Consider the following 25,139-nt stretch of genomic DNA (forward strand, 5'->3'; position numbering starts at 1 on the left):
CAGACTTTGGGGAACTGGCTAGGATTCTTTTTTAAAAGGAAGAGCTTTTAATTGTGCTGTGCTGCCTTTACTATTTGTATTTTCATAGATTTGTTTTTCTATTGATCTTCAGATGAAGGATGGTATACAAATAAATAACAAACCCTATTTTAGAGTTTAATTGCTTCTAAAACTTTTATCTTTTCTATATCTTTTATATGTCTTTTATCTGTGTTGTTCAATTTGTGTAAGCTGCCTTCAATCTCAGTTTGGGGAAAAGGCAGGATAAGAAGGAAGAGGAAAGGAGCGGGGAGAGTTTTAGTTATAAAGCATAGTTTTTAAACTACATACAGGTATAGTTTATTAGAATGGGTAGGAATAAGTCTCTAGGCATTCTATTTATGGAGAGACTTTTTTCTTTTTATCTCCTTGTTTCTGAAAACGCAAAGCCATTCAATGCATATTCATATATCTCAATGCATAATAATTGCTCAGTAAATTAAAACTTATCTTGCCTTCCAGCATTATGGCCATTCAGTGCAATGGTTTCCTCCCTTTACCTAATGGGAGGGCTGGCTCTGGAACATATTTATATCCCTAAACCAATTTATACCACTGGCAATGGGGGAAAAGTTTCCCAAGTTATCACCCAGTGGTTAGGTAACAAGCCTTTCATTTCAGCACCTGGGGTACACAAAGTAACAAATTGTGAATGCCAAACCACAACGTCTCGTATCTTCTGTGTGCCGTATACAGTGCCTCATGAACACATATTTTTGTGCCCGGAGTCAACAGCTAAATCTTTTCTAGGTGTGCCTCAATATTACACTTGGTTTCAAGAGGGATTTGAGTGACAAACGATCCTCAAATATCAGAAATGATCCTGCCCTCACACCGTCATATTACTTTAGCAGACAGAGAAGCCTCTCCCTTCCAAATTGAGAGCAGGCCTTCAGTTTGGTGAGGTGGGGGCACGGGGAGGGAAAATGTTATTTCCTTCTAAATCATTCTATAAGCCTGTTCCATTGCATCCTATCGCAGCCCAGCTGCAGGGAACGTAACACTGCATAAAACAAAAAGTGATCTTCTGCACTTGGGGCACCTTGGGTGACACATTTAAATGATTCTGTCTCTCTACTGACTGGCCTCCCAAGTATTTCAGAGTGCCAGAGCTTGGCAACTCCTTTCTAGCCAATTTTGTCTAGCCCAGTGACATATCATCAGAGTTTTGTGTCTATGTTATTTTGCACGGGCACAGACAATTTACAGGATGTGTACAGGGTGCAGAATCCAGCTTCCTAATAATCTCTGTTCTTGGTTTATAATCTGTATGAGAGAGACAGCATGGGGTTTTTTATGGATAAACAGATGTGCTTGAAAGTGGGTAGGCTATTTCTGCTAAAATCTCAAAACCACTAAACACCCACTGGTTGGGGATGGAGTTTCAGGGTTCTCCAGAGCTCTCCACTACCAGCAAAACTGGAATAAAGTATGCAAATGGGTAACATGAAATAAGGGGAATGGGGGGAATCACTTTAAAATATACAGATCTGCTTAATTTGCCTAACAAATATGGGTAACATCCAGCTTCTCTTGGCACTGAATATGAATTTCCTTGGCACAGAATTTTATTGTGCAGATTGCGTGCATACCTTGCTTATCGTGCCTTTTAAGGGTCTTCCTGCAAACCCCAGAATTGCTAGCAGCCCCTGCTGAATTCCTAACTTGCAGCACTTTGCTTACCCTGACCTCTGCCAGAAGCTAACTCCTGGTTCACGGAGAAGCATGGGTGCAGATCCTTCCGACGTTACACTTTTGTGTACCCGAACAAAATCAGAAAACAGCCCTGAATGCCAGGCACGTGGGGCAAGGCAGACAGAGGAGAGGAGACGTGGAGAGTATGAGCAACAGCTAAATGCTAGGTAAATGTTCAGAGCCACAGAGGTATTCAAAGCTTGGTTAGCAAGGGGCAGATCACAAAAGCTAACCAAAGCATTGCAGGGATCAGCAAGCAGAAAGGACGGCAGAGGGGAACTAAGTTGGAAACTCAGCAAGCAGGCAGCATCCAAAAAGCAAACTCAACAGGATGGTAAAGACCAGCCAGAAGGTGTAGGATGAAAGGTGGACCCGAAGCAAAGGGAGGGGGAGAATTTACATACATCTCTTTGGATATTTGGGGCTAACAACAGAGGCTGTGCCAGTTTTCTCCTTTATGCCTTTCAAATACCTACCCCCCCCCTTTTTTTGTCTCTCCTCCTGTGGCATCTATGAGATGGACTCTGGCAAAGCCTCTCCTGTTGTTGACATTGCGGAGCCCGTATCTCACCTTGAGGTGGGAGGATGGAATAGCCAAACTGCAAAATAGTGTCTGAAAGGTAAATGTTAGAGGCTGGATGGGAAACCTTCAGGGACAATATTTAGCCACCTCCCTCTCTCCCTCCATCCATCACCTATAGTCCTACAGGTGCCTCCTTTAACCTGTTGGGTACCAAAGAATGAAAGGACAGCCATATTTTTTTTCTTCATGCGCCACAATGCAATTAGGCAAGTGGCAAGATCCGATTTCAAGCTCAGCAGGTCTTTCGCCCTCTTCTGGCCAGCAAATGCACTGCATACATGTTATTTTGGCATGCTCAAAAATGTTGAACTGAATGGTGAACCTGAAAGAGAAGGCATATTGCTTTGCATCCCAGACAAAGAGAGAGATCCTGTTTGGGAGTTCCTCCATTAAATAAATCTATTTTAATTTATCCTGTAACATAGAATGGGTTTATGTAACATAGAATGTACAGTGGTACCTCGGGTTAAGTACTTAATTCGTTCTGGAGGTCCGTTCTTAACCTGAAACTGTTCTTAACCTGAAGCACCACTTTAGCTAATGGGGCCTCCTGCTGCCACCGCGCCACCAGAGCACGATTTCTGTTCTCAGCCTGAAGCAAAGTTCTTAACCCGAGGTACTATTTCTGGGTTAGCAGAGTCTGCAACCTGAAGCATATGTAACCTGAGGTACCACTGTATACTAATAGGCTTGGAAGCTATGTTAGTACTTAGGCTTGAAATTACATGGCAGAAGGAAGTCTAGAGAAGAATTTGTTTTATTTTTCCATTGCCATCTGCTTTCCCATCAGATATGTCAACTTATGCAATTTATTTCCTTAAAAGAATAGATACATTGCATTTTTCAAATAAGAAATCAAGGTCACAATCCGGCAAATTTGAAGCATGTTTCCATTTCCCACCAAGAATGTTTCCATTTAATTCACCAGGGCTTCGAAGTGCTCAGTTTGGATGTGTGGTGACAATCTTTGCTGATTTCAGACATTAGGAACAACTTGTGCCTCCTCCCATCCACCCAGTCTAATCAGCCTTCCATCCCTGCTTATGGAATCAGGTGATTTAATGCATGAGTTGTTCTAAACTTCCACTAAATTTTGGCTCAGGCGAGTTTACACTGTACTGCAGTGTGCAGGTTCTACACAAGGTGGAACATGAAAAGCGCCCCTTGCACCTTGTACTGTGTCAGATGATTGTCCCATCTAGCCTAGAACTATTTTTATTTTTACTCCAATTGGTGGAAATTATCCCAGCTCCTTTTCCCAGGCGCTGTTGCCAGGCATTGTGGCAGATGTCCTAGATTTTGCCATGCCTCTGAGTTAAGGCCCCTCCCCACAGGCACAAACTGCCCATCAGGGATGAGGAACCTATGGTACCCCAGCCCATTGGCCAACCATCTGGAGGGCCACAGGTTCCCCATCCCATAGGTTTGACATGAAACCAAAAGGTAGGTAGATCCCATGGACCAAGACTGCTCACATAAATGCTTGTTCATCAGCTTCCGCTCGTACTAAAGGTTAACTTATCAGGGCATGAACTCTAGGCTTGCATTGCATAGAGAATCCAGACCACTGGGCATGAGTCAGCCCCTAGTGGTTTTATTGGTGCTCTTCTTCTTGGAAAAGGTAAAGTACCCCTGACAGTTGAGTCCAGTCATGAACGACTCTGGGGTTGTGGCACTCATCTTGCTTTACTGGCCAAGGCAGCCGTTTGTCTGTAGTTTTTCTGGGTCATGTGGCCAGCATGACGAAGCTGCTTCTGGTGAACCAGAGCAGCACATGGAAACGCCGTTTACCTTCCAGCAGGAGCGGTACCTATTTAGCTACTTGCACTTTGACATGCTTTCGAACTGCTAGGTTGGCAGGAGCAGGGATCGAGCAATGGGAGCTCACCCCATTGCGGGGATTTGAACTGCCGACCTTCCGATCGGCAAGCCCTAGGCTCAGTAGTTTAGACCACAGTGCCACCCACGTCCTTCTTTTGCATACCACCAAAGCACACCTGGTATTTGCACAATAGGTCCAACACTACCGTCAGAAACAGAAGAAAATTACCTAAGTAAATTTAGTGAGAAAAGACCTTGAAGACAAAAAATTGCATTAAAGGGAGTGCTCATTTTTAAATTCACTTGTCTGCTCCATGTAATGAAGGCATGAACATTTAACTTCTAGTCAGATGGAGCTGTGAAGAATGCATTGCTGAAGGGATGGAGATAAGGCTGTCACGCCTTGGTACAATTCAAAAGCAGCTTTTCCTGCCCACAGACCTGAATCCAACATCTGTGCCAAAAGGAGGAACGGTCCATAATGAATTGTCTTTCTTTGTGAGAGAAGACAAACACGTCTGCTCTCATTACATTTATAATCTAAAAGGCCTTACTTCTACATAGCAGGTTTAACACAGAGAGCATTAGGAATGCTTAAACTCCATTGAAATTAGTAAGATTTAAATAATATTCACTTACATCTACTGCCTTCAAGTAGGATAAAGAATGGCCTACCTTCTCCATACAGAACGGCATCACAGCTACAGAAGCCCTGGTGTAGACACAACACTAAGCCACCTCCAGCCACAGCTGTACCACTGCCTGGAGCTGTATATGAATTGTACTCCAAAGTATCTAGAGGGTTGGGGGAGAGGGCTCCATCCATTTCAAGCAAGCAAGCAGGTGCATACTGTTCTTCCTACCTGTGCAAAGATGTGCTCCCTCCATTTAAAGCACTGTGGCACAAACCGTATGTAGAAGAGCACTGCAACTTTCCACCGCAAACTCAACAGTGTCTGAGTTATGGACAGTTGTGCTGCTGTTATTAATATGATCACTGTGAGGCAATATTTCATGATTCCGTTCTATTGCATGCAGACATGTTCCTCTCCCCCCTCCCCCTTTGCACTGCATAGAATATAATGTATTTTAAAAGTATCACACACAGCTGCCATTTATATGCTGCTTCTCCTCCTTTTCACTGGGATTACCCAACAGATGTAGCTTCCACTCTTCATGAAATCCTTCCATATTTTCAGAAGTTACGCTTAAGAAGTTCTTGAGAATATACATTAAAAGGGGGGTTTAAATCGCAAAGGTCTGTGAATTTTGTTTTTTAATTGGTGCTTCTTTCAGATCGACTAATAGATTTTAAGAATTGTAGCCAACATCCAGACATGATTTGGGGTTTTTTGGTTTTTAATGCACGGGTATTTAATCAAAATAGAACAGAAAAAGCAACTGGCTTCCAGGGAGGAAAGAGTTTAATAATACAGTTGTGGTTTAAGTACCATCCAATAAAAATGTTCTGAATATTAATATACCTTAAAGAGTGTTAGGCTCCGTACACACTTCGTAGCACAAAAGTGATATTTTTTTCTCAATCAGGAACTGTTCATTCTTGTCCACAACATGTCACTTTCAAACTACTGTAGATTCTAGATCCTGCTATCCGCAAGGGTGGGTGTGGTTACCTGATAAGACATTTGAAACCCCTCCCCTTGTTTAGGCTAACCCCTCCTTTTCTTCCCTGCACATGCCCTGGGTGAACAAAGCAGGAAGTGGTGACTGGGAACTTGATATATATGCCCACCCATAGCATCACCAAACAGGTGTAGGGATACACATCCACACCACTGCTGGCACTGCCTACACCTGCTTTCATCCATTTGCAAATGAGCACATTGCACGGCAATGCAGAATCCATCCGCAATGAGCTTTTATTTCCAGAACAGAGCCAGTTTCTCAAGAAGAGCTTTTCAGGGGCAAAAAGATATGCAACAGATCTAAATTGTGTGCAGACTACATGGGAGGGGGAAGCACTGTCTCCATTGGTTCTTGAATAAAATGCCACGGGTACACAGCCTTAAGAGTTGCATATTATTTGGCGCACAACCCAGCAGGAAGTTCTCCTCCTTCAGCCTCACTGAAATAGGAACTGCGTAGCATCATGAGAACAAAGGAAGTTGCTTAATACCAATGGCCCATTTTGTTCAGTATTGTTCGAGCTGACTGGCTGCAACTTTCCAGAGTTTCGGACAGGAAGTCTCTCCCAGCTCCACCCAGGAATCGAACCTGGAAACTTCTGCAGGCAAAGCTGATGCTCTACCACTAAGCTACAGGCCTTTCGCAGCAAAGCATGCAGACCTTCCCGGTTGGATTGTGCTCTTGCAATGTAGTGAGGTAGACAACAGAAAAAAAGAACTCTCCATTATTAACACGGAATTTTAACTCTTGCAATAACATTTCAAGAAGGGGGGGGGAACGATAATGTTACAGACATACAGCTGAAATATTGGATTAATGCTCAACTCTGTACAGCTCAAATATAAACTTTTTAAACCAAAAAAAAATAGACATTTGAGTGCATATCATGTTTTGGACATTTAGGGGGAGGGGGAGAAATGAATGTTGTTTGCCACCATTTCTGCACTTTGCAGTCTGTTTAAATAAACAAGTATTTACAGCTTCAATACGAACAACAGTGCATCCAAACCAAAGTGTGCATTAAAGAACAATTATTGCTCCTGGCCGAGACTTTCCTTTATTAGCATCATTATATTATTTATTTACTTATTTACTTTTTTTACATTTGTACTTCTCTCCCCTTCCCCATCCCATCCCACCCCCGGCCATTTTTGCAGCTCTATGAAGTCAAGATATAGTCTAACCGCTCTAGAATTCACTGGAGGAAGGAATCTCCCCATGGACTTCAGGAATGCTCAGAAGTGCACTATCTTGTACGTCAAGCCATTCTTTGCGGAAGGCTGGGAAAGAAGGCAAATGTTCATAGCGACGCGCTTGCTCTCGGCATCACTTTGCGCAGCTGTGTAATACTGCTGTAGCTTCCTGTAAGGCACTTGCCTTCTCCTGGAACCTAATTCAGCTACCTGGCGAAACTTACCTTGAAACTAAAAGGTGTTTCCAAACCCATCTTTTAAAAAAAGGGGGGGGGACCCATCTTGTGTGTGCTTTCTTTAAACTCCTTTCACAGCTTTTCATTACTAGGATCTAAAGCCCAACCTCACTGGTAATTACAGTTTGGCATTGCACTTGGGGGGGGGGAGGGGTGTCGAAGGCTGTTTCAGCCGGCTAATCTTGCAAAGCAATAGAAAGGAGAATACTTCCGGATGTTCCTGGAGGAATATCAAGCCAGCTCTGTTCTGCACTTGCTCTTTCCCATTTCTCCTCTTAAAAGAAAGCCTGTATCTTCAGACAACACTAAGAATACAATCTGACACTTAACAGGAAGTATTTGGCATTTTCTGTTCCCACGGCCCCTTTCCCCACGGCGACCCCCTAGGCCTCAGCCTCCTGCCTTCATAGAATTGCAGAGCTGGAAGGGACCCAGTGGATCATCTAGTCCAACCCCCTGCAATGATTTATTGCCTGCTGATCTCTCAACAGGAAGCGTCTCTGAGACAGGCGCTTTCCTACCTGCCCTCCTGGGTAAAACTACTATCTGGAAAACAAAACCATCCAGGCAATTTGTAAGCATGTGCTAAGTTACTTGTGGAGGATGGAAAGTGGAAGGGGACATGGGTACCCTGGGATTGGGGGGGGGGGATATCAGCCACCATCACTCATGAAAGCGGCTATCACCATTTCTCACAATACTGATCTCCAAGGCACTGCTGATCTGGATTTCCTTTCCTGTCCCCTCTGCTTCCCTGCACCCCCTTCTCTGAGCATCTCTGATTTGTACGTAAGAGGAGATCAAACTAAAGTGACCCCCATCTCTGGAAAAACTCTGCCTGACCAATACCCCTCCCTAATATCAAATAGGGGGGGGCAGACTGGGGCCAGCTACTCCTAGCCACAGAGCATCAGGAAGACGCCTACTCTCCTCCTAGCCTCTGCCCCCTGTTTTCCGAACCAGAGGAGAGCTGTTCTTGCGCCTGGCTTTCCTTGCTCCTTAAACGGCCGTCTGCTCCGTCCACCAAAAGGGAATCCTGAACTTGGAAAGCTGATGGGCAGCAGGGAGGGGTGGGCGCGGGCACAATTTCTAGCAGGCCTCTTCGCCTCTCCACCCCGACGTGGCTACCCCTTGACAAGTGCACGGAGCGCTTGGGGGGGAACGGGCTTAGCAGGGCGCAGGCGCGCTCCTCAATCCCACTCCAGAGGGCTTCCCAGGCCCGCGCGGCGGCGGCAACTGCAGCAGCGGCCGCCCCGTCGAGCGCCTCTTTTGCTTTCTCCTCCCTGCGCAGGGCTACCCCTAGCGAGTCCCTCGTGGGCGCGCTCGCGCTCTCTCTCCTTCTCTCTCCCCAAGTTCCCTGGTGCTTCTTTTTCTTCCCTCCAGGGGGAGACAGAGAGGCGCGGCGCTACCTGCACCCGCAGGACTCGACGACCATATCCTCGTACTGCTTGTAGACGACGTTGTTGCCCGCGTCCGTGTACAGGATGCTGATGGGCGTCAGTTTGGTGGGCACGCAGCAACTGGGCGGCGTCGAGCCCGGGTCCATGGAGTTCATGAGGGTCTGGATGATGGCGTGGTTCGTGGGCTCCAGGTGCGAGCGCAGCGGGAAGTCGCACACGCCCTCGCAGTGGTACGCCTCGTACTCCAGAGGGGCGATAATCCAGTCGTCCCAGCCCAGCTCCTTGAAGTTCACGTGCAGGGCCTTCTTGCTGCACCGCAGCCGCGCTTTCTTGCCGTGCCGCTTGCCGTGGCGGCTGTGGAAAGCCGTGCGCCTCATCCGACGGCTCTGCAAGCGCAACTGCGCGGCGGCCGTCGATTCCTGGGGAGGGGCGCGCGCGCTCTGCTGCTGGGCTCCCCTTTCGTGGCGCAGCTCCGAGAAGAGGTTCTTCCGACGGGACTTGGTGAAAACCACCAGCAGTGCCTTCTCCTGCTGCGCCCGAGCGCCTCGCCCCAGACCCAGATCGCGCAGGTCCAACAGGGGCTGCTGGGCGTGAGTTCGAGTCCCCGCGACGGCGCGCACCTCAAGGCACAGTTGCTGCTGCTGCTGCTTTTTCCAGGGCTGGTGAGGCTGCAGCGCCTGCCACACATCAAACACCACCCAGCCGCCCCCGGCCTGGGCCGACGCCGCCTCGTGCAGGCCCCAAGTCCTGGAGTCCAGGAGGCGGCCCGACAGGCAGGGCGAGACCTGCACATGGGCCAGGCCTGTCTGCGCCTTGGAGGAATGATCGCCAGGGGCTTTGCGAAAGAGCCGCAGCTCCGCTCCCACCAGCTCCTCTTTGTCGGAGAGAGTCGATACATCAAACAAATACTTCTGTCTCCTTAAAGCGCTGGGCGAGAGATCGTCTGCAAGATAAAACGCATAATTGCAGTCAGTTTCACCTCTGAAGCGGGAACGGGCGCGGGGTGGGGAGGAGGCGGCCCTTGCCCAGGTAGAATTGACCTCTTCCAGCAGCCTGGCTCGGCGCGAGAGGGAAAGGGGAGCGCGGACTTGCTCCTCTGCCCGCTGCTAAAAGACACCGGGGCCTACAGGTCCCTAATGGAATCCAGGGGACTTCTTTCCTAAGGGGGGTGGGAGGGTGACGAAATGGACTGCCACTGAAATCATGGAATTGTAGAATTGGAAGGGACCAAGAGGGTCATTGAGTGCGATCCCCTGCAATGCATGACTCTTTTGCCCAACCTGGGACTTGAACCCACAACCCAGAGCTTAAAGAGCCTCACACTCTACCAACTGAGCTAGGCTGAGCATCAGTTAACGTACGGCATTTATCTGTATATGGCATTTATCTGTATAGGGGTATCTCCATTTTTTTGGAAGACAATTTCTGTTGTCTCTTGACATTCCAAGGTGGTAAAGGTAAAGGGACCCCTGACCATTAGGTCCAGTCGTGGCTGACTCTGGGGTTGCGGCGCTCATCTCGCTTTATTGGCCGAGGGAGCCAGCGTACAGCTTCCGGGTCATCTGGCCAGCATGACTAAGCCGCTTCTGGCGAACCAGAGCAGCGCACGGAAACGCCGTTTACCTTCCCACCAGAGCGGTACCTATTTATCTACTTGCACTTTGACGTGCTTTTGAACTGCTAGGTTGGCAGGAGCAGGGACCGAGCAACGGGAGCTCACCCCATCACGGGATTCGAACCGCCAACCTTCTGATCAGCAAGTCCTAGGCTCTGTGGTTTAACCCACAGTGCCACCTGCATCCCACTTCAAGGTGTTAGGGAAGCTCTTAAGTGGCCTTCCATGCAATTCGAATCACAGCGCTTTGGTGTGTCCTCACAACCAGTTATTGTGTTTGCTGCTTGTGGGTACAAGCTTTCTGCGGCATCCACATATTGCCATCCTTGTCAAAATGCTGCCCTGTATTATTTTCCCACTTCATCCTGATTTACCATTTCCATGGAAATATCTGTCTATTCCGGATTAGGGTGGGAATGCAGGAGGCATTTGATGACGACAGTGCCCTGTGGGTGCTGCAGAAAAACTTGACCTGAGCATTTATTGCAATTGCTGTGTAGAAGGACCCCTTATCTTTCTCTCAAAAGTCCAGGCTAGCAGGCTCCCCCAGGGCAGAGAGACTGGGATGGACTGGGTGGGCAGCAGTAGTTGCTAGTGGAACTCCTGCTGTCCCCCTAAAACAAAACCAGGAGTACTGAGAGTAGATCTATATTGCTGGGGATCTGCTCTCTGTTGTTGCCTTGCTCTCTTAAGAACCTGGGATCTTCTGCATGCAAAATAGATGCCCTCTTCCATTGTTTTATACTGTATATATTTTAAAAACGCATTTCTTTTGTTTTTCCCAAACCTGCTTATATGTGTGATCACGTGGATTACATTCACCCTGAGACAAACCTGAATTTCTGTTTTTGACACATTTTGTGTACAAAGTGTAGGCTGTGAAAAGCAAACCAGATTCAAAACTCCCCGCCCCCGCCCCCGCCCCCGTGCGCCTTAGCTGCTTTCCAATAAAAAAGGTTTACAGGCCAGCAAATACAAAAAAATTCCCCCAGCCTCTGGGTTTCCCCCAAGAGCTAATAAAAATCAGTATATATTTCAACAGTAAAAGTGTCACCACACAGAGCCTGCTCTCGTGAGCTCTGCGCTGCAGCTCAAGCTGGGAAAGGGTGGCTGAAACGGCTTGCAAGAGACCCGGTTATTTATTGATCGCGAAGGTCACTACTAGTATTCCTAATCAGTGTGTTTTTACAAGCTAAAGGACCTGGTTAAAAGGTCTTGGGAAGACGGGTGGGGTGGAGGGGAGGCGCAGGAGGGTGATGGATGGGAATCAAGACCTTCCAACTTGCCAGTGACAGGAAGAATCAATTTCACATTGGCACCCCCACCCCAAAAGAGAGTGCCGTAACCCTTCCAGCTAAAATTGGCTCAGGGTTCCTGCGCTCTTTTGAGCTATGCATTTCACCCATAGACACGAGCTGGCACGTTGTTTGGGATTGTATAGCAGAGGAATAGGGGAACCTTTTCCAGACCAAGGGCCACATTTCCTCATAGGCAGCCTTCGGGGGACACATCCCAGGGGTGGGCAGGGCTAGAGGCAAAAAGTGGGAGGAGCTACAGAGGTGACTCTTTCCCATGGGTAGGCAAACTAAGGCCCGTGGGCCGGATGCGGCCCAATTGCCTTCTCAATCTGGCCCACGGATGGTCCGGGAATCAGCATGTTTTTACATGAGTAGAAGGTGTCCTTTTATTTAAAATCCATCTCTGGGTTATTTGTGGGGCATAGGAATTCGTTCGTTCCCCCCCAAAAAAAATATATAGTCCAGCCCCCCACAAGGTCTGAGGGACAGTGAACCGGCCCCCTGCTGAAAAAGTTTGCTCTTTCCTTTGCGAGGGCTACATTCCACCCACCCACAGGTCAGAGGTTTCTGCACCCTCTCTGTGTCTCTGTTCCACAACCAGGAAAGCAAAAGGCATGATCCATAGTTCAAGGACGCACTCCCATCAGGCAAAACGCACCCAAGGAGGGATCACCATACAACTAGTTAGGGACGTGACCTGGGAAAAGGAGGGTGTCCCAGCGATGGGCATAGCTTGGAGAGTATCCTAGCTCCTGAGGTCTGGGAGGCCCTAGACCTGAGGTTCCTCACCCTTGACGTAGGATAACAAAAAGATTTGCAGACATGTAGATTCAAAGCATATTCGCCTATTCTAGCTTTACATGCCTGGCCTGGTGCATATTTACTCAGCAGTGTGTCCAACCAAGTTCAGTGCCCTTACTACTGAGTAACTTGGACATGGTTTCAGGCCAGTGGTGTTCAGTTGTATTATTCTAAGGGAGAGGATCGTAGCAGCGTTCTGGATGGAAGTCGTCATCCATATCACCTTAGTCCTGAGAAATCCATAAAATTATTGGATGCTCACACTAAGTCATATTCCATTACCACAAGCCTTGACCAGAGGGGCAAAGGTACTTGGGCCAGGTGTGCCCTGTTGGTGGCCAAAAAGTCTGGTGTTGCAACACTGGAAGGAAAGTATATCTCACTGCATTGCTCAGTGGTCAGAAGACTGAGCATAAGAAAAAGATACTTTTAGAAAAGAGAACAAACACTTGAACATTTTGGGTCCATACTTAGAATTGTTTGCATGAAGCACATGCCCAGGAGAGTAGCCTCTGCTGGAGTCTATTCATCCAAAACCTTATGGCCCACCACAAAATTCTGAGAGGAGTACTACTTGGCACAACACCCACATGACCCACCCTTGGGCTGGCCAAGCTGGGAGGCGGAGCTGTCAAGCTGAGAAGGTGCGCGGCCACCGGCAGCCATGTGCCTCATAGGCTCCATGCCCAGTTGACCAATCCACCAGGGGGTGCAACACTTGCCCTGTTCTGGCCACTGGCAACCCACACTACACCACTGTGGCAGGGTGGCAGGGAGACAGTGGGGTTTGGACAGAGATAGATATAAATATCTTGCAAATACCTTGACTCTCTTCTATTCCTCAGCTGCGTAGTATGTGAGAAACAGAGGGTGCTGAGCCCTCAAATATTCCATAGCAGCACTGCCCCACAAGGTATTTCACTCCTGATACCATGAAGTGAGAGCTGGACCATAAAGAAGGCTGATCGCCGAAGAATTGACGCTTTTGAATTATGGTGCTGGAGGAGACTCTTGAGAGTCCCATGGACTGCAAGAAGATCAAACCTATCCATTCTGAAGGAAATCAGCCCTGAGTGCTCACTGGAAGGCCAGATTGTGAAGCTGAGGCTCCAATACTTTGGCCACCTCATGAGAAGAGAAGACTCCCTGGAAAAGACCCTGATGCTGGGAAAGATTGAGGGCACAAAGAGGAGACAACAGAGGACAAGATGGTTGGATAGTGTTCTGGAAGCTACGAACATGAGTTTGACCAAACTGTGGGAGGCAGTGGAAGACAGGAGCGTCTGGCGTGCTCTGATCCATGGGGTCACAAAGAGTCGGACATGACTAAACGACTAAACGCCAACAATGAAGTTCAATATGTCACAAATTTAGAAGAGATATTTTGCAAACACCCATATATCATCCACTGAACTTAACCTTCTGTAACTGAAAAAAGGTTGCTGATACAATTCTATTCATCTTAAAGCTACATTAACATGTATCACCATGGTTGTGGGTGTGCATGCTGGAAAGAGCAGGAGGCATGAAAAAGGAGGGGTCTGTCTGTTAGGGAGAGTTGAGAAATGGAGGAATGAGGAGGTAAGGAAAAGGGGGTGAAGGTGATAATGTGGTATGTATTTTTATTGGGGTTTTTTTAAGATACAGTAATATGGTATATATGTGCAAAGGCTGGCTATGCAATAGGATAGAGAATAAGACATGGAAAATGGGGGTGATCTGTGTGCAAGGGGGTGCTGAGAAAAGAAGGAGGGTGAGAAAAGTTTGTGAAGGCGGAAATGGGAGTGCAAAAAAGGAGGGAGTAGCAGGAATGGGAATAGGGTTGAAGATGCCAGCAGGGGCATGAAGGAATATGCAGAATAGGTGGGGATGAATGTTTAGAAAGTCCCCTTGGCTTGGGGAAATGTTCAATGGGGAACTACTTTCGAATAAACACAGTTCCAAGTTTGACTCTTAGTCCAGAGTGGATTTGATGGTCAGGCAAAGTGCTCATGACGGGGATGGTGGGGAACTTGTGGTCCTCCAGCATCATCTGCGACCAGTGGCCATCCTGGGCTGGGGCAGATGAGAGTCCCAAAAAACAACCATTTGGAGCACTACTGGTTCTCCATCCCCATCTTTGAGCCCGTTTGCTCTTGTTCGATACTGGGGTGTGTGTGTGTTGCTGCATCCATCCAAACCCAAAGTGAGCACTTAGGCAACACGCATGTTGCACTCACACAGGTAGGCATACCATTGCACATACTTAACACAGCACTCTACCTCTCTCCCCTTCTGCTTTCCCCTCAGCTCACACACCAACTTCAAGGGACTTGTGTGTGACAGTGGTAGCAATACTGGTGCCAGGCTATTTTGAGCCCCAGGCAAAGTAACTACTTGCACCCCATTGCCCTTCCCCCCAAATAGTTAACTTCAATGTTCAAAAACAGATGTGATGTAGAAATGGTAACATTCTTCAAAATATGAAAGTAAAATGTCAGATATAACATAAACTGACCTGTATAAAGCTGTGTTCCTTAAATGTCTCGAGATCTGCACTCTAGGCAGCTGCAGACCTGGGTGGTAGCTAACTATTGTTCTAGTCTTCGTTAGCCCCACCCATTCATCATTGCCACGCCCCTTTTGGCCACGCCCCTTCTTTAAAGAGACATGGGGTGAAATTTAGTTGATAAAGGGAAACGCATACTGAGTGGCCCCATTATTTGCTCTTCTTTCTGAAAGGAAATCACTTGCCATCTCTCTCTTGCTCGCTCTCATTATAAGAAATCATATCAAGTTAAAAGCAAAGCAAACGGTCTTAATCCCTTACCACTTCTAAATCTTCTTTCACCGGTAGACATCTGACTTTCTCCTCCTTGGCTTGAATAAGAAAAACTGGATCAATTCATGCAGGGTAGGGCTATCGACGGTCGCTAGCCGGGACAACTAAATAAAACTTCCATGTTCAGAAGCAGTCTACCTTGGGATACTAGACGCGTGGGGATCGCCACCTACACGCCCGGCTTTTGGGCTTCCCAGAGGCATCTAGTACGAACAAGATAAATCTGAGTCCGATCCAGCAGAGCGATTACTGCATTATCGCGGTATCCAGCAAGGCGATTATTACGTCATCGCCTTGATTCGACCGGCGGATTGCGTTTGTTATTAGCAACGATAAACCTCCCCTCACGCCCCCGCAAAGGCATCTGAGCTTCCCTACCTCGTTTTGAAGTGAAGCTATGCTCATTAAGATCAAATGGCAGCGGGTGGAGGAGCGTGGCTATGATAACTGAGATTAGAGTCTAAAATGACCTACCTAACCAGCCCCATTGCCCGGGAGGCAACACCACGCCTCCTCCTCCTGTCCCACGACTGCACCGACAACCATGTCCCTCCGCATCTACCACGCATCTGTCCCCAGACAGGGACATGGGTCCCCAGATAAGGGTGGGAATATCTCCTGTTTTAAAAGCCTGGAGGGCAGCTGGCAGTCAGCCGGGTCCCCAGCAGTGGTTGTTGGACTACAACTCCCATCATCCCTGACCACTGGTCCTGCTAGCTAGGCATGATGGGAGTTGTAGTCCAACAGCAGCTGGGGACCCAAGACTGAAAAGCACTTGTGTAAACAACACTGAGCCCAATGGGCCGATGATCTGGCTCAGAGTCAAGCACCTTACTATGTCCCTGTATATACAAACAGGATGGAGAAATCCTTCCTTCCTTCCTGGCAGCATGCGAGGGGCCAGCAAGCTGCAGGGCGCTCTGAGGTCCCAGGTTCAATCATTCCAGGTAGCGCTGGGAGAGACTTCTTGTCTGAAACCCTGGAGAGCAGCTGCCAGTCAGTGTAGACAGTATTGAGCTGCCTCGACCAGTGGTCTGACTGCATAAAGCATCTGCCTTTTCCTTCACCTACCTCACAGGGTTGTTGTGGGGTTTAAATACGAGGAGAGAGAGAGAGAACACCATGTAAGGTGCCTCAAGCTCCTTGGAGAAAAATGGTGGGGTAGAAATACTACACACAGAGCACACACATACATATATGCTAGCAGAGATTATGGCTGTAATCCGAGATTTACTTGGGTTATCCCTCTCCGTAGCAAAGCCGCTCAGACGAGGATTGGGAAGAGCCCCGGGGCCACTGACTGAGTTCAGCAAACGTTCCCTAAACCCCATCAATGAAAGTGGGAGTAATCCAGGGCCCAGGAGCAAGGGAGAAGAATTCGGATTTCCAGTCTCCGGACGGTGGGCACAATCGTACACACGCTCCCTCCGAGTCAAGCGTCCTCCGGATGCGCTTTGGCGCCTCCGTTGAATTGCCACTAACCGGAGGAATTGGGCTGCAGGCGCACCATTTTCTAATGGTTTATCGAGTGGTCGGTCAAATTAGTCGATAATCCGTAAACCCCTAGAATAAAAATGGGGTCGCTTTCTTGGGGATAAATGCCATCAAAGTCCAAGGGAATTTGCACAGAATTAGCACCCAGACGGCAAGGCGCGTTTCAATTCATTCAGATGTGAAGGTCTTTGTTTTCTGCTGTTGTTTGTTCCCATTACAACAAGGCGACAGAATGTATCTATCATTTCAAGCCTAGTCAAAGAAAATCCCAACACATCAAATCTGCAAAAGGAAGGTCCAAAATTAATATATATTCACATACACACGATGAGATGCAAATGATGGTGGGGTCTGTCCTCCCACATCCTCCAGTTTAGTTAGAAGTCTCGTTTCACCCTCTCTGGAAACTAGCCGTTTTGACTTCTGGCTGGCTCGGTTTGGTAATCCCTCAATCCGAATTAATCCCTTCCTCAGTGGTCAAGAAAGTGCTTCATTAAAGTGAGGGAAGATTTCAAAGGCCACACCTCATCTCAGGCACATCAAGGGCAATTAAAGCAATTAAAAAGATAAATAAATATTTTTTTAGAAAAAATAAATAGAACACGGCGGTAGCGAATGCCAGAACCGGCTTAACCATTTCAAAGCGCATAGCGGTGGAGTTGCTTCAGAGACCCACAAGCCAGCACGGTTCCGTTCCCTTTTCATAGAATCAGAGTTGGGTCACGTCGTAGTCCAATATTTCACCCAATGTGGTGCTTGAACCCGCAGCCCTGAGTTTAAGAGTCCCATGTTCTACCAGCTGAGCTATCCCAGGGCGGATCCATAACTGAGCCAAGGCTTATGTAAGATGCGCTGCAAAGCGCCATAAGAACGATTTTTTAAAAAATAAGAAGAATGAGCAAAATCTTCTCTGCCTGTTGGTTTATTGACAATAGGATACGGGGAAGGGGAAAGAGGAAGAGGTGTTCGAAACTTCAGGAGGAAATGGGGGTCCACACACTCCAACCTTCAACCGAGGGAATCTCTGCTTTGAAGTGAAAACCGTGCGATCCTTACCCAGCAATTTCCAAGCCAGCTCATCTGAGGTTGCAGCCGCAAACCAACTCACTCACCTGGGCGGAAAGCCCTACCGAAGGGAACGGGTCTCTCTTCCCCGCTTAGGATCGGCGCTGCAGCAAACGCCGGAGTCGCGCCCCTTCAGCTCCCCGAGATTCCAGCGCCTTAAATTAAACTGGAAACGGGGGCGTTTCTAGAAAGGAAAAGTTGCTTCTTTCAGGAAAGGGTGGGGTAACCCTCCGCCCTCTCACCGGCTCGCTGCGGTTATTCCTAAACGGAACTAGAGCTCCGTCCTGACCTGAAATACGATCCCCGTCCGCCCTAATAAAAGAGGTGGGCGGGATCCAGACTTATTGATTCATTGGGGGGTTTTCAGGCTGAATTACGTCCCACTGAGTTCAGTCGGCTTGATTTACGCAAGGAAGTAACTCAAGGGCGGCGGCCCGAAACATAGGAGATTTCTTGGGTGGATTCCTATTTAGCCTGTTTCATTATTCCCTCTCTTTCCCACATGTTCAGGCTTTGAGTGCCGCTGATTTATGGAGCCCAAACGGCACCGTCTCCGCACACAGGAGCTTTCAGCAGGGTCGACGAGGGCCAACGCTTTGCAGAAATATATATATATATTGGAGAGCCCAGGAGGGGACCCCAAAACAACCGAGTGAGGACTGGTCAAGGAATGCAACAGTCGGAGAGAAGGGCGGAACACGGGCTTGCAATGGATTCTCGGCGCAACGTTATTTTTCCCTAAAGTCTCGCTTGCATTGGGCAACGATGTCCGAGTTACATTCTCTCTCTGCATCCCTTCCCCCTCTGGGTTCAACTATTTTGGACGCTCCAGACCTCTTCGAATTTGTTGAGCAGTTCCTTCTGTTGGGTTCATAAAGGCGTGTCGTCTGAAGGAAGGAGGATTTGCAGCAGATCTACTTGGAAGCAATTCCAGAAAAAGTTTCTTCTCCATCCCTATCCAGGCTTCTCAGAGACTCCGCAGCGCTTTTTACATCTGCCTAAGGTTTCTTCCTAAGCGTGCGTAGGATCGCGGCCACCATTTCTGCGCTCAGATAGCTTGGCGGCTGCAAGAGAACTTGCTTCCCAAGTAAGCGTGTTTCAAAGAAATGAAGTTAAAGCTGCGAGCCATCCTTTGGGAATTAAGTGGGAAGGGATCGGAATTCTAAGCGACCGTCAGCTCGCTTGCTGCGTTTCAACCAAGTACTCTTTCAAATACGATTTAAAACAAAAAAAAAACACACACGCGATGCTGCGACTTCAAAGCACTTGCGCTCTGAACCAATTCCCTTCGCGTTTGTTTGTAGGTTTCTACACCGTGTGAGCCTAACCTCTTCTGATCATAGGAAATTCCCACTGTAGCCAGTAGATTTCAGGATCGTAGGAACGCAGTTTTACGAGAGAGTAAGTCGTATAGTCTTTGGCTGGGCTTACTTCTGGGTGAACGTGCTTAGGATAGGGTTGCCTGGCTTATAATTGAGTGGACTCTTTCTATGCATCATTCATTTCAATCAAAGTTCCCGGGATCTACCACTATGAGGTGAGCAGTCTGGGGCAAATTTCTAGCTCCCGCAGGATCTTGACCCTTCCTAGGAAAAAGTCCCTCGGGGTAATTCTAGACAGCTCCCTGGATTCTCAGTCTAACAAAAACGGCGCCTCCTTTTACTAGTGGAGATATGGGCGAGCAGCATTGGCCCGCCCAGCTGCTGTCTTTGAGCTGCCGTCGAGGAAGCCTCGTGGGACTTCTTTGTGAGTAAGCAGACCTCTGGCTGCATGGTTAGAAGCCCTACAATTAAATCAGGTTAAACATTTTAAGCTTGCTACCTCTTTCCGTTCCGGTTCCCCCTCCCCGATTTCCTTCTGCCTCACCGCCTCCTCCTTGGCGTGTCAGGTGATTTCTCGCCCTCGAAAGGAGGTTTTTCTTTAAAAAGAAAATAAAACAAAATCGAAAGGCGTGCACTGAGATGCATCTGGTATGAAGCGGCTCCCCGCCCAGCCCCTCACGTCCTTCTCTGCACTGCCGTCGTAGTCTCTTTTCGCCAAGATTCGTGCACGCCACCAGTACTCCCTGGCGATGGCACGCCAAGGCGCTAGTCCTCAAGATTTTATCTTTTTCTCTTTACCAGAAGATTCGAACGACTGCCCCGTTCCTCCCGTCTGTCCCCAAGCTAGGCTGAAGCTCAAGGAGCGAAGAGAGCAACCTAGCTGTTTGGGAGGCCCTTGGAAGCCCCGCTCTTCATTGGCGGCTGAAAGCCCCCTTCGAGGACCATCCTGGTGGCTGGTCAAGAAACACCCGCAGCCTGCACAGTAACAGCCGTGACAGCCTCGTCTTGCGCCTCGGGCCGTCTGAGGCAGAGCGAGACGGGCCTTTTCGCGTTGGGTGGCATTGTCTTCCACCCCAGGGAGAGTTGTTATATAATATATATTACTCCAGGACGGGTTTTCATTAACGGTGCGTTCCGGTCATTTAACCGTCTTGGAAAGCGCACATCGAAAAGGGAGGGCGCCTCGCCTCCTAACCGAAGTCTCCACCTTCTCCAACTTGGTGGCCCCTCCGGATGTTTCAAGTGGTTGCCCAAACTAGGTTGAAGGCTGCTGTGAAGCCTTGACACCCGCAGTGGGAACTCTCCAGTAGTTGTTGGACTCCAATTCCCATCAGCCTCAGCTGAAAGGAACACCAACAGACAAGGATGATGGGATATGTAGTCCAGCCAAGGCCATGTCAGACGACAGGACCCCCCCTTAATTGCATCAGCCTTCGCCAATTCTGCGGGAAGCGCTTAGACTACAACTCCCATCATTCCTGACCATCTGCTGTACTGGCCGGGGCTGATGGGAACTGGAGTGCAATGCAACAGGTTGGGGAGGCTGGCATAGACTGCTGTTAGGGAACATCAATCCAAGTAATCCTTGAAGCCTTGATAGATTTAGCCCGGACAGCCTAATCAACAAGCCAGCGTCTTCGTGGAAAACTAGAATTTAAACTCAGTTAACCAGACAGGTGTAATCGAAGGGGTGTGTGTATAATTCCCGTTTCGGACCGTTTCAACACCTGAATCTTCCACGACCGAAAATATATATGCCACAAAACGAAAATAAGGAAGAAATGCAGAATTGTGATTTTTCAAACCACAACCCACAACAGGATTGCATTCAGTCTTAGAGTAAACAAATCGAAGTTAATGGACGTGACTAACTTGGGCTCATTAATATCAGTGGGTCTACTCTGAGTAGGATGTATACAACCCGTATAGTGTTTTGCTAAATACCAATGCGCGGTTGAGAAAGATGGAGAGGCTGGGAGTTTAAACCGCTTTACAAAATCAGATTAAAACGATCGAGGTGGCAGTCAAGGCTGCTGCGATCAAACGGTGCTACGGAATTCCCTGGGCTTCTGGGTTGAGACGGCGCTGCACTGCACACGAGTGAAGGACAGCAGGCCATTACCTGGCGAAGCGAGACACCTGGCCTTCCAGATGTTGAAGGATGGTGACTCCCATCATCTCTGACCACTAGACATGCAGGCTGCCGGAAGCGGAAGCTGGAGTCCAACCATTTATGGTGGTGCATGGCTCACCCAGCGCTAGATAGGTCCAACTGGCACTGTTTTCCCATTGTATTAAATGGGGACGATCATACGAGAAACTGGCCACTGCCAGTTCGAAACTGTATTTGTTTACTCCCTGGACTATAATGGGACTGGCTCACTAGTAAGTATGCATAACACTGCGTTTAAAGATAAGCAGTCTCCTTTCCAGCCATTTAGCAGGGCTTCATTTTTTTAATTATCATTTTAATAAAATGTATACAGAGCTTGATTTTAGTAAAACCTTTAAGGGGTTTACGTTAAAATAATCAATAAAAGTAATTTTAACGTAATTAAAAGCATTAATGACAATTCAAATTAACAAGGGGGGGGGGGAGATTAAAGCACGTCTACGTGTTGCGCCCTGGTAAAAAGGTAAAGGGACCCCTGACCATTAGGTCCAGTCGTGGCCTACTCTGGGGTTGCGGCGCTCATCTCGCTTTATTGCGCCCTGGTAGGCTTGCCTAAATGAAAATGTTTTAAGCAGGTACCCGGAAGTGCCGAGGGAAGGCGCCTGCCTGGTGTCCACAGGTAGGGAGTTCCAATGTTTGGGTGCTCCCACACTAAAAGCACGCTTTCTTCCAAGTGTGGTTTGAGTAGCGCTTATGTGGCGCCTCTAATAGTGCCCCTTCTGCAGATCCAGGTGGTCGAGTGGGGAGAGGCGATCCCTCCGGGAAATCCAGCGGCTTCCTCCCGCTTCTCCCTCTCCACTGCTTCACTTCAATTGCGCGAGGAAATCCCTACAATTGCTGAGCCTAGGGAACGCCTTTAAAAAGTCTCCGCAACTTTCTGGCGGGTAAAGTTGCACTTTGTCGAACTGAAAGGTTCTCAAGATAAAACGGGTCAACTTGCGTGTCACTAAAATAAAACTTCTCAAGTGACTAAAATAAATAATATGTTTTCTGGCGAGAGCATCCGCCACTCCTTTAGCTCCCAAATGCAACAGAACATGAGACTGCAAGCTTCCGTTGGATGTGCACGCTCTTTACTCAGAAGTAAATCCCATTATTTTCAATGGGGCTTTCTCCCAGGCAAGAGTGGAAAGAACTGCAACCCTGAAAAAGCTGTTGAGAGTAAAAATAAGAGAGAGATGGCCCACAAACTGCTGTTTTATTGTCTGCAACGTGTTCTTGGCTCAATAATCCTCCTTTAATGGTGGGTTTATTCTGCTTGATTAGACAGAATCATAGAGTTGGAAGGGACCCAACAGTTCATCTAGCCCAAATACTTGCAATGCAGCTAAAGAAGTTTTTTCTGCCATGCTTCCGCAATGCTACCACCTTATTGCTGTCCGGGGGCGGGGCAGAGGGGCTGCGGCGCATCAACAGCAGGACAAAAGCGGATTTCTGGTGTGAAATGTTACAGGATTCCAGCAGGAAGTGTTGCGGGATATGCACTGGTGGGAAATGAAGCAGTATGGACCCCCCCCTGATTTTTGCAGGGGCAAATAGCATTGAGAGGGGAATCCTGTGCAGCCGCCCCATAGAATCAGGAGCAGAGCGTCATTAATGCGCAACAAAAGACGGCTGGTAACATGGGCGTAGCTAAGGGGGGGTCAAGGTCAATACAAATCTGAGGTTCTGAGTCCGCCCCCCCCTCCAACTAAAATCCTGGCTTCGCCCATGGCTGGGAAGGCCGAGAGGGAGAATAGCTGCGTCTATTCAGCTTCCACATCTGATCACTGGAGCAGCTTTGGTTTCCCCAAGATGGTGAGAGAGCTCAGAGTCAGGCCCATTGAACGCAGCACACAGACCAAGGAGATTCAGCAGCGCGTTAAATAATTCCCCTCTCCATTTTGTTACCTCTCTCCCTCTCCACATCCTTCCCAACGCACACAAACATACTGTCGTGGCGGTGACCGGTAGGAAGAGGTGCCTGGGTTCGCCCTGGAGATGGAAGGAGAGACGGGCCTCCCTGCTCTCCTGCATGGAGCCACCTAAGCTAGAGTTCTAACTCAGGATCACGAGCAACCCGGAGAGGTAGGCAGCGCGGTGAAGTCTGCCTCGAAGCCCCTCGCCGTCCTAAGGAAATCCCCAGTGGGATGAGGAAGGTCGAAGTCTGACGCACACAGGAACAAGGGCATCATTCCTGGAGCCAGGAGGGTCCAGAGAGGAAGCCACTGCAGTGCCTTCCGGATGTTGTTTAACTCCTATCATCCGTCCTCCTTGGTGCTGATGGGACTTGGAGTCCAAGGACATCTGCATCGCACCAACTTCGGATGCAGCGCTGGGCTTCGAGCGAAAAGAACCGGGTTCAAATCCCGTGCTTGGACCCAAAACGTGGACTAGTTAATAATTTCTTCTTCCTCTCTCTGGGTTGTTGTAAGGCTTAAAGGGGAGGAGGGAGGAGCCTAGTATAGGCACCACAGGTGCAAAATGAAGGTGTGAGTGTTGGACCACCACCACCCCGACTACTGGCTATCCTTGGGCTGATGTGAGTTGCCCAGCAAAATTTGGAGGGGTATAACTGTCTGGCACAAAATAATGTACACGGCCTTTCCACAGCTAGGGAAGTGGCTAAAGCTTTGGACCAGGAATTCTCAAACAAGAATTTCTCGTCCTGACCTCCTTCAGGAGGGATATACACCTATCGCCGGCACGCGTAAAATGTGGGTCTTCAAGGGCCGCTAAGGGAGGAAGGGAGAGATAGGATAAATTCCGCTTATTCCAGCCAGTCTGAGCAGCCACTTCCCCTTGGCTGAGCCCAGGAAGCTCATCTGAGGGTGAATGGGGATATATGACACTGCAGTCCCGCATACGTGCTTATGCTTGTTTGGTTTTCTTCCTATTGTGAACCGCCGGGGGATCTTCGGATGAAAGGCGGTGTACAAATTTAAAATAAAAATTATACTCAGAAGTTCTATTAATGGCAGTGGGGCTTATTCCCAGGTAAGTCAGCACAGGTCTGAGGCTGAGGCAAGAAACCGCATTGTTGTTATTACATTTATTTCATTATCACAGAGTTGGAAGGGATCCCGAGGATCATCTAGTCAAACCCCTGCAATGCAGAAATCTTTTTGTCCAATGTGGGTCTTCAACCCACGATCGCGAAATTAGGAGTCTCATGCCCTACCGTACCGCTTCATGCCAAAAAATAGGCTTCTGGGCGGTTTACAGAATATAGAAAGGCACTTCAACGTCGATGCAGGTGACCATATTATAATTATTATTAATTTATATTGCGCATTATAAAAAACACTGAAACATTAAGCCGTGTGATCATAATACTGTATATATTTGCTTGTTGGCTTGCTGCTTCCTTCCACAACAAACTTCTTCCGTGGTTTCTGATGTATAAAAACCGGTTCCATAAACAGCAGCAGGCTACGACAGTCCAAAGAACTCTGCAATATCAAACCACCACTCGAAAGGCGATGGACGCTCCTTCGTGGGAAGTTTTTAAACAGAGGTTGGATGGCCCTCTGTCAGGGATTCCTGCATTGCAAGGGATTGGACTAGATGACCCCTGGGGGTACTTTTCAACCCTGCGATTCTATGAAATTCCTACCTCGATCAGCATTCTGTTCCCAAGCCTATGTGCCAGCGAAACCCCCAAGTGAGACGCAGGAGATATAGCGCCCTCCCGCCAGCAAGCTCTGCGCGCAGCGGGCTCATAGGACGGGGCTGTTTTCCTTGGGGCACCTGCGCTTCCTTTGTGGAAAGACATTTCCACGAACATACCCAGTTTACATCATAATGAGAACTCGGGAGCGAGAAATCTTCCAAACAGAGGTCCTAGGCCAATCCGAATCAAGGCCAGCTATTGCGATGCTACTGGACAGACGGATGTTACAATGAAGAAACGAACCTCTTCCCTGCGTAAAGTGCTGCGTTTTCGCCTCTCTTATC

General features: G+C 48.3%; 1 protein-coding gene across 1 annotated transcript in view; it reads right to left on the bottom strand.

Annotated features, from left to right (window-relative positions):
• Nucleotides 1-5,479: 5,479 nt before the first annotated feature.
• GDF6 (growth differentiation factor 6) overlaps nt 5,480-25,139 on the bottom strand; it is a 28,491-nt gene continuing 8,831 nt past the window's right edge. Inside the window, exon 2 of the mRNA XM_082236152.1 lies at nt 5,480-9,557. Coding sequence (XP_082092278.1) covers nt 8,620-9,557 — 938 coding nt within the window. The 3' untranslated portion in view covers nt 5,480-8,619. The remainder of the gene's footprint in view (nt 9,558-25,139) is intronic.

This window comes from Podarcis vaucheri (genome assembly GCF_965113315.1).
Source record: "Podarcis vaucheri genome assembly, chromosome: 8".
NCBI classification, from domain to species: domain Eukaryota; kingdom Metazoa; phylum Chordata; class Lepidosauria; order Squamata; family Lacertidae; genus Podarcis; species Podarcis vaucheri.